The sequence below is a fragment of the Sinocyclocheilus rhinocerous genome, unplaced genomic scaffold, assembly GCF_001515625.1.
Source record: "Sinocyclocheilus rhinocerous isolate Xijiao unplaced genomic scaffold, SAMN03320098_v1.1 scaffold3136, whole genome shotgun sequence".
NCBI classification, from domain to species: Eukaryota; Metazoa; Chordata; class Actinopteri; order Cypriniformes; family Cyprinidae; genus Sinocyclocheilus; species Sinocyclocheilus rhinocerous.
This window is the reverse complement of record NW_015655418.1, coordinates 281,597-296,825: the sequence shown is the minus strand read 5'-3', so window position 1 is coordinate 296,825 and position 15,229 is coordinate 281,597. Positions and strand designations below refer to the sequence as shown.

The following is a 15,229-nucleotide window of genomic DNA, read 5'->3' as shown; positions in this document are numbered from 1 at the left end:
GTATACTAAGCTTTTTATATTCGTCTAACAAAACTCAAATTGAATTCAGCTGGACACACTTTCCTGTTTATCACAACAAATGGCCAAGCAAAGCGCACGACACTGACAAGGTACGAGACCAAACGTGATTTCAGCACGTCTCCACACAGTAAACAAAACAAGCGTTTCCTAGCAACGAAATATTATTATAGTTACTACTGTTGTTTTAAAGAGCTACTTCACCCAGAAATTAAGATCATTCATTTCACTTCATACTTTTATTCATAATTTTAGATTCACATTCACTGTAGCACTGAAATCTCATTTTAGTGATTTAAATATGTGCATATTCAAGTTTGATGTGAAAGAGAAACATGGTCACCATTCACTTTCATCAACAGGGAAAATGGAATTTAGATTTTTGGGAGAACTATACCATTAAGCTTGAACTAAGAAATGGGCATTTCTTAAAAAGGCAATAAAAACATTGTTCAAACATGGAGGAATAACTGAGCCCCAAATGATAGCTCTGTGGTCAAAGGTCAGAGGTATTGAAAGTGACAGAACAAAGGGTATTAACCTAGTGCCCTGTCTCACTGGGCCAAAAAGACCTGCCTGCAGGCTCTAAAGCCACCATTCACCCAATACTAGAAGAAGAGAGAGAGGGAACATACTTCGCTCAATAACTTGCTCATGGAGAATGCTATTAGCTTCGGGTCACCGATCAGATTTTTCCCTCCAAACAAAACTTTGTTGTATAAGGCTGGGAGACGACTATCCATTAATCAGGCTGGTGGCAGCTTGTAGATGTCAAGAAATATGGTTTCTCTTTCTCTCGGTCCCGTTGGCTGTAGCGAATCACAAATGTGTGCACATTTGCGAGAGAGAGCACGGTGATGTTGTGTGATTACAACCGACAGATTTTCCGCATTCATTAAAATAAAGCTGGAGCTAAAATACAGGCAGTTAATGACATTGTAAACTGGCCAATAAGCCCCCTTCCCTGAAGCAATCAATCACATGCTGGCAATGCTTTCTGGATACTTTGAGCACGGCTCGGTTTATTTGTCTCGCACCTTCTCTCAAGTGAACAGCTGCTTGAAATCTTCTAGAATTAAATTCCATCAGAGCAATGCCTAAAATGCTTACCTCCTCATTATCATATAATAGTTCATAAATCAAATGAAAGTCGTGCTCCACATTCCACAATAAAAAGGATGTATTGCAATAATTAGGATTTTCGTGGTAGTCATATTGCGACTAATATAATTCATCATTAATTTTTACAATCATTTTGATAAAAACAAGCACCGAAAGTCACTCCCAAAGATGCTTCAAAAGACAAAAAGCCCAATAAAAACATGTTATCTACAGAAAATTTATAGCCAATTAAAAGCAAGATGGCTAAATCACAAGATAAAAATTTTTGGAGCGGAAAAACGCAACGAGTAAAACGTGCATTAATTATAGCACACAAAACAGCATCAAAGAACAATATCGGTCATCAGTGCCGAAAAACATATAATGGAGAGCACACTGCGAGTTTGTCAAGTTGTGGGCACATGCCAGACAGAGCCCTTCTGTACTCTCCTCATCCTGCTGTTCCGGATTCTCCCCCTGATGTTCTCTGGCCTGTCTGTTGTCACACCACTGAGCTCCCTGACAAACCACAAGCACCGGCCAGGTGTTTGGAGCGGTTTGGAGGCAAGCAGCTGTTTAAGTGGTACAAGGGGACATTTAAAAGAAAAAAACAGGGTGAGCTCCTTCAGAGACTCAGCAGAGAACTAGCCGACAGCACAGAGGTATTGACGCAGCAGGCAGAGCGCCAGCGAGTGTCAGTTGGGTAAGCCACGGCTGTCTTATTGGCATGCAGGAACAGGTACCAGTGCCTGTCCTGAGACAGCTGTAAAGCAGCAGCCCATACAACTGCAATCAGGCGGTGGCCGTCCTCCGAAGAATGCTGATGTGCCGCAATCTGCATGTGTCTGCTTTCGGCAGCCAAGTCTCATACCTTCTTCTCAACAACATGACAGCCTCCTCACGAGTGACAGGCAGAGGATGCAGGAGATAGAGGAAGAACCGCAGCGGAAGGCAGAAGGGGGGGAAACAGAGCACCAAAACAAATGGTGACCTTTAGAAAGATTAATTTGTTTACCAACAGACAGATTTAGCTGTCACTGCCAAACCAGGTGACCTTCAAATCCGCATCTCCTATTTGAAAGTGAAGTGACTGGAGTCATCTATTATTACATGCCAGTCACATCATTCTTTTCATGAGGTTCATGTGACAGATGCTGGCGTTAAGGCAACAGTCAGAGCTGGCCACCATATAATCAACACTATCAATAAGCCTTTATCATAAAAGCTGCTGGATTCTAATCCAGCCACACGTGTAAAAAACAAAAACAAAAAAACAAGTACACTGTAGTGTTAAAGAAACAGTTCACACAAAAAAAGACAATTCTGTCATTATTTACTCACCCTCATGTCATTCCAAACCTGTATGACTTTATTTCTTCTGTGGAACATAACAGAAGATATTTTGAGAAATGTCTCATACAATTGTTTGGTTACCAAAATTCTTCAAAATATTTTCTTTGTGTTTTGCAGAACAAATAAAGTCATACAGGTTTGGAACAACATGACGGTGAGTAAACGATGACCGAATTTTCATTTTTGGGTGAACTGCCCCTTTAATTTACCTTCTTGAATAATAATAGAAGCATATCTTTCAGCAACTCACACTGACCCCGGTTCTCTTGTGCAGGTGAGGAAGCTGAATCCCATAATTAGTTTTTTGGGTGAAAGGGGTTATTCAGCAGACGCATGATAAATGCCGACTTGTGCTGTTGGGGAGATAGAGACAGATTACAGAAAACAGACATTTTTGTCTTAAAAGGGTCATATGATGCGATTTCAACTTTTCCTTTCTCTTTGAAGTGTTACAAGCTCTTGGTGCATAAAGAAGATCTGTAAAGTTGCAAAGACTAAAGTCTCAAATCCAAAGAGATATTCTTTATAAAAGTTAAGAGTCAACCACGCCTACCTAAAACGGCTCGTTCTAACACACCCCCACATATCTACGTCACTATGTGGGAAGATTTGCATAATGCCGCCCAAATGTTCACGCAAAGAAAGAAGGCGTAACTTTTATTCTCGCTGTAGTATTGTTGCCGCCGCCATGCCGTGGAGACACTGTGTTTCGTTGTGAAAGCGAAACTACTTTGTTTGGCCTTCCAAAAGAGGACAATATCCGCTTCGTCATGCCTGGAGCTGATCCGTGCTGGTCGCTGAGGAAATACATCAACTTCGCGCGGTGGATCGCCGGATCGGCTTTCACCGTGGACGAAGCGGTGTCCAGCCCTGGGTCGTCACATGTGGTGTGACGACCACTCCTTCTCGAATCCGCCGGCCGCGCCGTTCTCAAGCTCACCGTCCACAAGCCAACTTATGGTGTATTACTGCCACCAACTGGACTGGAGTGTGAAGCGTTAACGGGAAATTGGGAAAGAAAAAAAAATTTCCATAAATAAATAAACCACCCGGTAGTATTATTATGAAATTTAAATTCTACATTCTAATCCTGTTATCTTCAGATAACTAAGAATTTCTCTCATAATACTTGTCTGTCCTCAAGGCACAACTTATAGTGAAATTAATTACTCCTATGTTTCTCAGTTTCTTAAATAACTCCTCTCTTTCTTTGGTATATACTGCACAATGTAGAAGTAACGTTACATGCTCAATAGTCTCTGCTTCACTGCATGTAGTACACAATCCTGACTGATGTTTCCCTGTTGTGAATAATGAATGATTTAAACCAGAATGTCCTATTCGAAGTCGAGTAATTATTATGTCTTCTTTTCTATTGTTAAAGCATACTCTCCCTTTGCCAACTTGTTTTTGGATATTGTATAGGTGTCTGCCCTTTAAATCCTTGTCCCACATTTCCTGCCACTTTTTATTCATGTGTTCTTTAATTCTTCCTTTTATTTCTACTTTACTCAGTGGAATTTGTACCTCAACGTTCATATGTTTTATTGCTTGTTTGGCCAGTTTATCAACTATTTCATTTCCTAGTACTCCTACATGTGCAGGTACCCATAAGAACCTCAGGACTATACCAATTTCCTGAATCCTAAGCAGATTTATAAATAGCTAATAAAATTGCTATTAGCTCTGTTGTAAAGACTGATACAAAATTAGTTATCCTTTTCTGAACGTTGACTTGTAATCTTTGGATATACTTTCCTGATGTAGGATCTTTAGAACCATCTGTAAAGATATGGAGCATTGAAGAGTAATTTTGATCTAGATATTGTTGAACAACAACCTCCTTAGATATCTTTTTCTCATTCTTAACCATATATTGTAGATGAAAATCTATTTGAGGCATAGGAAGCAACCAAGGAGGAATATGAATGTTGACTTGTAATCTTTGGATATATACAGCTGCAGCTGACTTTCCTGATGTAGGATCTTTAGAACCATCTGTGAAGATATGGAGCATTGAAGAGTAATTTTGATCTAGATATTGTTGAACAACAACCTCCTTAGATAACGTTTTCTCATTCTTAACCATATATTGTAGACTAACTGAGATTTCTGTAATACCCAAAATCGTAGCATCTCTAATTGCTGTCCAACCAAAACTTTTGATTTTATTTTTCCCATATTCCCAGCAATCCTTCAATATGTCCTTTACTGGATGTAATTCTGAATGCCCTTTTACATTTATCCAATAATTCATAGTTAATTTCAATTTTCGTAAACTTATAGGCATTTCTCCCACCTCCACTTGTATGGCTGATATCGGAGAAGATCTGAAAGCTCCACTACACATTCTTAAAGATTGTGTCTGAATGTTTTTTTAACCTTAAACGGCATAAACACATTTCATTACACCAAATACACCAAATAATTTTATTTTTAGCAACATCATATGACCCCTTTAACAAATAAGTGTAAAGTGTCACCTTTTCTCCTGGTGATGGACCAGGAATCTGGCATCTCAGAGGACGTGTATTTGGTATTGTCTCATATGGTAGCTGTATACAAAAATGTTAGGAAAATATTTTAGATTTAATATGATTTTACATATGCTCTAATGGAAATCCTACGGATGTTGTAGAGGTTATTTGCTTATTGATATAAGTATCAGAGTTTCTTTTTAAATACCATTTTACAATTTTGACAGGGGCAGGCTTCTTTTCAGGCTCTTCAATACAGGGTAGAGTCAAAAACTGATTAATAATAGTTTTCAGATAATCGTCTGCATGACTCTGTGAATCAAGAAACAAATGTTTACAAGCATCATTCTTAAATGATAGATGATTTATTTAGCAGTTTTTTAAACTCCCCACTGCTTATAGATAAATTAGATAATTTAGGTAATGCAGACCTCAACTATACAGAAATATTCGTCAGTTTTGTCATAAAGTTGACTTTATATAACTTACCCTTATAACATTTTCTGTCCTGCTGATGGCTGCATCCAAACTTGAATGTCCAAAACTTCCCCATTCTCTTGCACAGTCAGTCGAACAAGATTATTTTTTAATTGTCTTAAATCATCCTGCACCTAAGACACAATAAAAATCACAAGAATATAGTTTTACAAACGTAATTATATAATATTAAATTATATAATGTAACTAGTATAGTTTAAAAGTAACTTAATTAAAACTTAAAACAGCTGTCAAGCCTTCTTTTATATTATTTTGTACTTGAGCACATTACCTGTACTAAAATATGCCCAACGTCATCCTTATTTTTAAGGACGTTGGACATTTTTCTACTAAATAATTCAGATTACATTTAAGCTTTTTTTCTAATTGCGTTTTCTCGCTTCCAAGTCTTTTATGTTTTCTAAACAAAGGTCTGGCCGTAACTATGGCAACACGACGCGTATGGCAGTACAGTCGCCGTCAGTCAGGCCAGTATTATTTGTTATTATTACCATTTCATTAATAATCAGGGTGTATCACTGACTGAGTTGCGCTATTCACTAAAAAGCTGTTTTACTCTTAAACTTTAGATTTTCTAACACACGCGCGCGCAGACACGGAAGTAAGTTGAGGTTAGAGGTGAAAGGTTCCTGGAGGTGGGTGACAGCTGTTGCTAACGTGCTAACTTTCATTAAGAGCTGTTTTTAAGTGTCCAAAAGCTTAAAATGGCAGATGATCAAGCAGATGAAGTACCTACCCTACCTTGTATCTTAGTCACAAGCTGTGATCCCGGCTTTAAAGAAGAGGAGCTCATTAGACGTGAGTAAAAGGGGGAAATCTATTCTACACCCGTTAGCCTTGCTGCTATGCTAACGTTAGCTGTCAACAAGAAACATTCATCGTGCTGTCTCCTATTTACAGATCAAAATGTGTCCATCGGAATAACGGTTTAATTATTAAATGCATAACATATATTGTGCATTACTGTATTGTGCATCGATAAAATCAATATTTTTTGTAGAGATTGCCAGACTGTCATCTTATGAATCTTAATCTGGCTTTTTGCTCATTTCATGTAACATGCAGTGTTTCGTAATAGTGCTTAAAGTGCTTTCTTTACACGTTTGTCTCTTATGTTGGTTTTCTGATCGCAGCAATCTTAAATTATTGATAAAACTTGATCCAGCTGGACAATAAATGTGAATCATTACTGGTGCTGTTATTTTTACATATTTTATTGATGCAGGGATACAGTACATAATAAGTGTGCAATATATAGCCTGACACATTTGGTACATCCATTTTTAATCCTCATGCATAAAAAAGTAGTAATTCTTTATATCTAGTGATTCTTTGTGTCCAGCAGGCGGCAGTGTTGAGCTTCAGTTAATTTTGTTTATGGTTTATTTTAGAGGTTGCTGTCACTGCCAGTGTTTTTATTGATATCAGATACACACTTGGCCTTTAACAGTTTTGTGTGTTTTATTTCAGAGATCTTGGGCTTAGAATCACTACCTCAAGCTTCCAAAATGGAGGAAAGAGTTTCTTGGTATCCATGGACAATCAATAACAAGTACTACACAGCAAACGTCAGCTTATGTGTTGTTTCAAGTCCATTCGACATGAATACAGAGGTTGCCCGGTCTATGCAAGCGTTCATCGTTTACTTTGACAGCAAAACTGTGAGTTTATGATAATTATGATCATTTTACAAATTCACCATTCAGTGTTTGTGCCTTGATTAAACTCTTTTCGTATTTCAGAAAGACAGCCTTAACAGTGTCAACTCTTGGTTATCAGTAGTGGAGGATTTGGCTCCAGAAGTGCTGATACTAGTGTGTGACCATGCGTGTGACAGTGGTGAGTGTGTGTTTGGTACTACTTTTTCAGTGGTTTGGGTGCAACACATGCAGTTTTTTGCTAAGTTTGGTGTAAATATGCCGTTGTAGGTGTTAGCAAACAGGAGGCCCAGCAGTGGTGTCTGGCTCACGCATTTGAATTAGTAGAGCTCAACCCTCAAGATCTACCTGATGAAGATGGTGAGAGAGAAAACAAAGTCTAGTCGCAGTTATGCACACACATGAATCATTTTGTTTTGAAAGTCTTTTGTTTATTTTGTGTACCCCATAGATGACTTCCCAGAGTCCACTGGAGTAAAAAGAATCGTTCAGGCCCTCAATGCCAACGTGTGGTCCAGCGTTGAGATGAAAGATGGTGAGATTGTACTGCCCTAATGCGAAATGTACAATGGCATCCACACAACAAATCATATTCACAGCTTCATTCTAAGCTATGTTTATTAACTTTCCCTTTAATTATCATTTATTCTTCTCAGAACACAGTCAGGGATTTGGGCTAATGAGCAGCCTGGTGGCCTCTCATCACAACAACCCACGAACCTGTCAAGAGACACTGGTTAGCCTTTTCTAATTGTGCTGCTCTTTAATGTATGCAGTTGAACATTATTTACAGTAGTTTAGAGTCTTAAGCTCATCTCGTTGTAACAGACAATTCTTTTCTGGTTATTAGTCTTCTCATTCCCCATCCAACAGTACAGATGAAGGCACTGAGAACCAGAGAGCAGAGAATAACCAGAATAATGCAGTAGATACAGCAGTCGGTAAGTGCTTTTTTTAAGGGCAATATATTTATACTCATTTTGGAGGTAAATTAATGATATGATAAAATAGGATATTATCACAAAGTGTAGTGGGACAAGCTATTTTTTGATACATTTTTGAAGGTACTTCTAAAGTTCAGTGTTTAATTAAATATTTGCTAATCTGTCACAGATCCCATGATTGACATCGACATACAAGAGTTGGCTAATCTAACAGCTGGAGATGCAGATGTGGAGAATTTTGAACGACTCTTTACAAAATTGAAAGAGATGAAAGGTATAAGACCTATATATCAATAAAAAAAAAAAACATTTTTAATGTCTTTGAAAAGACTCTAATGTTTGCCAAGGTTGCATTTATTTGATAAAAAATACAGTAAAACAGTTATATTGTGAAATATTTTTACAGTATAAATTATTATTAATGTTAAAAGTTGTGCTGCTTAATATTTTTTGGAAATCTTTTGGATACATTTTATTTCATGTATCTTGTATCATGTAAACTCTGAACTGACTAATTTAAGTGAAGCCTTGTTTGTGTTTTTTTACAAATAGTACAGTATATTCCTATATTCAGTATATTTTTAAAACTCTTTTTATTTGTAGACAAGGCCTCTTCGTTGCCACATGAACAGAGGAAAGTACATGCAGAAAAGGTGATATACCTTTAATATTTTCTCATTAACACTAATGGTAATATTTTTCAATCTAATATTTGCACTACCAATTGAATTACCCTTAATCAGGTTGCTAAAGCATTCTGGATGGCTATTGGTGGAGACCAGGATGAGCTTGACGGCTTGTCATCAGGGGAGGAGAGTTAAGGCCCTAGTGACTCTTAACCAGCTTCCACTGTTGATACTCAGCCCATCCTTTAAACCCCCAGTCATCCCAAATCTGCCCAGCCCAGTCCTGTCCCACCCAAGAAACGTGGAAGAATGTGGGCAAAAACAGCAATGGAGATTTTCATGATACTGCTGTTATTATTATATATCAGTGTCCCAACACCTCAATCAGGCAGTACAGTCATTATGGGCTTTTGGCTTCAAACATTGTAATCTCAAGAGCCATGGGATGTGTTGCAGGGGGCAAGATTATCTTGTCTGTTCTCTGGTGGTGCAAGTGTGCAGCCACATACAAGGATGAAGCCTATGGTTCTGTCAAAAAGAGTCGTAAATCAAATGAGATGAGCTGGTAAAAGTGGATTGTTTTTAAACTTTTATTTCTCCTTTATTTTTATGATGTAAGTCACAATTACGGACTATGCTTGTGCATGTCATTAGCTCTTCATCAATTAAAAGAAGGATCTGTCGAATCATTTTTTGATGTTCTTTTGTTTTGGAAATATGTTGTCAAATTCATTTGACATGATGAAATTATCCTTTACATACTATAAGAAAAAGTATGAAACGATGCTCTTAAAAGATTTTATTATTAAAACTTACGTAACAAAAGTCAATATGACAGTGAATGCAAGAGAAGTAAATGTGAGTGTACGTTACAGAAAAGCAAAAGGGACATTCAGGGCAAACAAGAACTAAGCACCAGTTTCAGAATATGAATGAAATTACTGACACTATAAGACAAAGAATATTTAATTTGCTTCCAAATCAAGAGTGCAAGAAAATAAACAGGATACAAGCAATATTCCAGCAAAAAGGACAAATTTAAATAATATCAATAGTCCACTGTGTGCTTTGGCCCTGTTGAGTAACAGATGAAGAGCCGGCAAGATTCATAGCAAAAATCAGCTTGGGGGAATCAAACACAAGCGTAAGTTGTTCAATGAAACATCAATTTGATTTTCGAAAAACGAGCAAAGATTGTCAGGATCTTCATGATCAGTGATTCAGAGCTTCTTCCTTGAGATCAGACATCACCCAATAAAAATGGATTGCTGATTTATGCTGTTAAAACCCAGACCATGCATTGAGTTGTTAAATGTCAGTACTAACAAATCAAGGAAATTGAATAACCCGATGAGCAAAGGGTCCACATAAAAATCTAGCCATTTATACTATCCTCTTGTGAAATCGATTTTTACATAAAAATACAAGCGTTCCAAGAGCTGCCAGCAGTACTTGCTCTCCATTTTTCAGTAAAAAAAATAAAAACTCAAAATAGTGGCAATTTTTTACCCACTCAGAAATCACTGACAGTAAAATAGAGTAGTATGTAGAGATATGAAATGCTGTTAGTTGTTACATGAGTTTTGAGCTCAAAAATCAGTTGAATGGATTGACAATCCTGAGTTGGAGACATCCCTTTGATGCGCCAATCATACACCGAACAGATTCAACGAAAGGACAATGAAATCATGCGATAGCTGAAATTAAAAAATTGATGACTAAAGGTGTGGTCACATTAATGGTTCTGTGAATTTATACAGGCAAAATCCAGTCATTTCGATAGGAGTCTGTGCAATCAGGTGAAAGTCTGATGCTATATAACATCACTACATTACTGACAACAGTCAAAATTCTGTAGAAATCTTTATCTTTTAAATTTTGTTTCAAAAGCCCTGGACCATTTTTTGTTTGTTTGTTTGTTTTATATCTATGTGTAACATGACAGTGATCTTAATTACAATACCCTAGGGCAGCAGTAAAAATATACTTTAGCAATTTCCCTTCCGTTTATAATGCAAAAATACTTTATACAAAAATGTCTTTGCTGAGCAAAATTCAAACAGTATCCATCAAGTTCAAGAAATAAAATGTCACTATTAGCTACTAGCATGTCACTGACAAATTTCCAATGCTATTTTGTTGTTCACACCATCACTGGGTTGTAAAAACAAGTGCTTTTCATAATCAAGGCTAAGTACCTCAGTTCCTGTCAGAAGTATACAAACCTGGTCGACCGTGCATGAGACCAACGGCAATCGCAATCACATTGTATATTGACCTGTGCAGTGCAATTTACTTGAGCACAACTACACAAACAGCTTCCTGAAGCTCTAGCTTCAAGCTAACATACTGTAAAAGTTCACACAAGAGCCCTTCACTGAAGGTGGTGGAAACAAAGCACTCTTTGAGGCCCCCTATGAGGATGTTTATGATTTTAAGCAATCATATTCCGAGCCCAGGATTCTAATACCTTCAGATCAAATTAAATGCGTGATACACTTCTTGATCAAAACAAAAAACTGACAAAATCATAATTTCATTATCACATTTAAATTCACAATGAGGAAAATGCCTCATTTTAAACTCCTCACACTGTGGAAATATCATCCACACTCCTTGAGTGTCATTGTTCAAAGTGCTTCAACTGTACGTGCCTATTTTTGCCCACAGCAAAATATTAGGATCTGTAAATGATAAAGTGACACTCTGAGGAGTCCAGCAGGTGTTTGTCTCCCCCGTCCTTGGTTTTGCTCTGTTTGTTTGCTTGGCATTCAGCAGCAATAGACGATGTCATTAGAAGGGTATGGTTACATGAAACGGGCTGAGGGTTTGTCCTATGACACACTGGAACAGCGGAGGTTCGGAGAGCCCATCTGAGTAAGCACCTTGTCCAGCCACTGCAGGGGGCCATTGAGATGCAGCTCTATCCAGCAGGGGGTGCTGGTCACTGTCTGCCGCCTGCAGGAAGGAGAATCTGGGTCACTAATGTGCTTCCATGCCTGCCCAGCATATTTAACTAACTACAGACCAGCCAGGAATATCCGTTTTACATAATAAAGGGCAGCCATTAGCTTTTTGTGTGTTACTGTCACAGAAATAAAGTGATTAAATGCCATTTGTGCTTTTGTTTTTAATACTCAGCATCTACGACTATAAAGCACTTTTGAAAGTGATGCAGTTATGAAGAACAGATTTAGAAAATCTCTAAGCAGGTTCTCTGATGAGTGTCTTGGCTTACCTGTATTCTGCCCCCCAGCCTTTGACGAAACTCATGCGAATGGTGCACATACGGGTTAGCTGATAAACAGCCTCAAATCCCTGATTCACTGATTGGGCCAACAGAGCTGCAAACTCCTGATTATTGAAGATCTTCAGATTACAGCCTGAGACACAGTCACATATATATGCTTGAGTGCTTCTATGAAACAGAATGAGGAAGTCTGACACTAGTACATGCTTGAGTGACTCATAGGATATATATACACAGTTGCACATTCATCCAATCAGTATACAAACGGGCTGACTCACCTGGAGGAATCTTACATACTGTGGCGGGGTGCCAGCCATAGCGCTGGTTACAGTTCGGACTCTGAACGAAAATAGCACTGTCGCTCAGACACTCAGCAAACACCTCACCGCCGATGTAATACAAACGCACACCTCGGCCTGAGGAAAGGTTATGAGGTTAAACAGATTCAGTTCATTTCAGAATGTCTGATTCCAATACTGCCCAGTACATTTTTTATAATTGTGAGCTGAATGTACCGATGTGTCTGCGCGTCAGCTCCACAGCTGCATTGCGGTTGACATTGGACAGCAGGCCCAGGCAGAAGCGCTCTGCGTTAGAGGGGTCCGTAAAGCCATCTACGGTCAGAGACGGTTGCGAGGCGTGGAAAGTCTCGCCCACACGCTGATTCAGCTCGTAGTAGGAAATCGAGCACCAAAATGCAGATTCACAATATGTTACCGGCTGCAGATCTAACACACACACACACACACATAAATGAGCAAGAGAAAGGATCAGTTACAAAACGAGTGCAGAACAAAGACAGTGTGAAAGAACAGGAAAATCCCTGGACTTTGGATTCTGGTGTAAAATCAGTGTGTAGTTTGTCACATTGTGACAGAATGTGGCCCTTTGAAAACAGCAGGCCATCCATGTGAAATTGGTTATTTGTTATTTTTACAACAGGGCCTCCTGGTGTCTCTGCAGAGATAGAACAACCCAGTGACAGGATATTATTATTATTACATTACCCTGGGCTGACTGAGAGGACAGAAACAAAGGATCCTTTTATGTGAGGTTTCCTCTTGTACAGCTAAAAGGCTAACAGTTATGGGTTGACTAGTAGCTTAGTAAATATGTCTGTATTAATTTTTTTATTCAATATTTATTGTTAAATATATGTTTTGTAAGGACTGTGATATTTTTTTTTTACAACAAAATTTGGCTATTTGTCCTACTTAGTCATTTAAATAACAATTTTTATCCTATTTATATAAGATTTTTATTCATAGGATACATAAATATATTTCTGAAGGATCATGTGACACTGAAGACTGGAGTAATGTCTATACTGTCTATACTAGACGCAACAAAGCGACCATTGCAAATCATTTGTACTTTGTGTACTTCATAAATAGAATGAGGCATCAGTTTACTGTTGTGGATTTGTCGTGTCGTGTCGCTCCGTGCCGCATCCAGTGTAGAAAGCATCACTGATTATAAATGGGTTATATTGTATTTTGTCACAAATATACAATAACAGCAATAACTTTTTTCTGCCAGGTCTTCCCTATCGTAGGTGGACTCACTTAATGAGGATAGTACAGGATGCTGGTGGCATTCTGCTCATGTGTTTTACTGGCAGTGACTCGTCCAACTATTTTCTCATGGGCTCACTGAAGCAGACTTCCGTTCTCACTAAATCACCTCACACAGGACCAGGCAGGCAGACCAACGTTACGGAGATAATAAATCAGAGATAATCCAGCCAGATTAAACTCACAGTGGGGTGGAGTACTTACAGAAATCAGACTGACTCTGCAGGGTTTCCATCACAACAAACACTTTTAGTGATGACTGTTTTCATGAAACAAACTACAGCCACACATTAAAGGCAAAAGGTGCTGACAGGAAAGCCGAAGTTTTCACAAAAGGTGGCAACTTTGAAACATTTTAAATATGAGATATCTTCTACAAGATTTTGTTTAACTTTTAAAGTATAATTCCTATATTAACTTTAGTGTTATTTTTATCAGTTTGACAACTTTACTAATACTATTCTCCACATGTTAGAATTAGACGTCGACCGATAGTTGCACTGATAGTTGATTGCCAGAACTATCGGCTATCAGAAAAAAATCCATGCCGATAGTTTTTCCGGGTTGCATCCGTTGCTGGAGCAGCTGGTAGCTTTCAAGGACGCAAACATTAGTATTACCTCAAGCAGTTAAAACAATGTGACCAAAACAAACGCAAGTCAGACCCAAATGTTTAATGTCACGATTGTTACCATCTATTTGAATTAGTTTATATCCAGCTGGTAACATTAATGCATTTGTTAGCCAGCGAAGCTGCAGATTTAAAGCTGTGACATGAGAAAGCACACTGATATGTTCATTCAGCCGACAGAAATCCTGCCGTGCCACAGAGTGCCACTCACACAGTTTTTCATTAAATTACATTATATTTGTCCCAAATCATTGTTAATGTAATTTCCTCATTTGTAAGTCGCTTTGGATAAAAGCATCTGCTAAATGACTAAATGTAAATGTAAATGTAATGTACATAATGACTTCACCCCAGGCTGTAAAATTGTATATTGTGCATTTTACAGTAAAACATTTGTCTTTCTGTGGCTCTAATAAAGTCTGTATGCTTCATACCGTATAGAGAGCTATAATATAGATTGTGCTTTCTCTTTCCATTTGCTCTGTTTTTTAGGGATGCACCGACTGTTCGGCAACCGGAATTATTCGGCCGAAAACAGCAAAAAAAGCTCTTTCAGTGTTCGGCCGAATAAGTGAGAAGACCGAATAAATTGTACCGAACAATGATATCACGCGAACAAATAGCAACCAGCGAAGAGTGAGAGGCGCGCTCTTTATAATGCAGCACACAATTAGTAAATAAACTGCAGAACGTTATGTTTTCTAATACATGCACGCATTGCATGTATTCTGACAGCGCTGCATGAACTCGGGCGCTATATCTGCTTGTTAACCAGGGTTCAAAGTCCAAAGCACGAGGAAAATCTGCTCTCGTCAGTTGCACGTGTTTATGAATTTTTACAAGACATGTGACAATGCGATACGTACGACGTATTCGTAATGAGACTCGTTTATAAATCTGCTGTCAATAAAAAGAAGCATTGAGGTCTTCCTGCGCATTTCCGCCAAAATAAAAGTTGAGAAAAAGCAAGAACTCTATCAACATTCATAAATGTTAGTATTGTAATTTTACTGTTGTTCTGTAAAATAAAATAAAAAGTAAGACAATAATAATGATAATAATAATTTTAACAGCTCTGTTAATACATTTATTATAACAT

The 15,229-nt window shown here is 38.0% G+C and overlaps 2 protein-coding genes and 1 pseudogene across 4 annotated transcripts in view; 1 reads left to right on the top strand and 2 right to left on the bottom strand.

Moving 5' to 3' along the window:
- LOC107718313 (IQ motif-containing protein H-like) overlaps window positions 1–5,769 on the bottom strand; it is a 26,998-nt pseudogene extending 21,229 nt beyond the window's left edge.
- A 172-nt stretch (window positions 5,770–5,941) lies between these two features.
- On the top strand, window positions 5,942–9,357 carry LOC107718310 (alpha- and gamma-adaptin-binding protein p34-like). The gene is made up of 10 exons (XM_016525336.1): window positions 5,942–6,245; window positions 6,918–7,108; window positions 7,190–7,286; window positions 7,376–7,465; window positions 7,557–7,640; window positions 7,762–7,841; window positions 7,956–8,046; window positions 8,219–8,323; window positions 8,653–8,702; window positions 8,793–9,357. Exons 1-10 carry the CDS (start codon window positions 6,152–6,154, stop codon window positions 8,868–8,870), a joined length of 960 nt encoding a protein of 319 aa, XP_016380822.1. The 5' UTR covers window positions 5,942–6,151; the 3' UTR covers window positions 8,871–9,357.
- A 1,233-nt stretch (window positions 9,358–10,590) lies between these two features.
- Window positions 10,591–15,229, bottom strand: part of LOC107718309 (mothers against decapentaplegic homolog 3-like) — a 32,639-nt gene continuing 28,000 nt past the window's right edge. For all 3 annotated transcript variants that reach the window (XM_016525334.1, XM_016525333.1, XM_016525335.1), the window contains 4 exons: window positions 12,441–12,653; window positions 12,204–12,341; window positions 11,914–12,058; window positions 10,591–11,633 (listed from right to left, as the gene is read on the bottom strand). In XM_016525334.1, coding sequence (XP_016380820.1) covers window positions 11,510–11,633; window positions 11,914–12,058; window positions 12,204–12,341; window positions 12,441–12,653 — 620 coding nt within the window. In that variant the 3' untranslated portion in view covers window positions 10,591–11,509. The remainder of the gene's footprint in view (window positions 11,634–11,913; window positions 12,059–12,203; window positions 12,342–12,440; window positions 12,654–15,229) is intronic.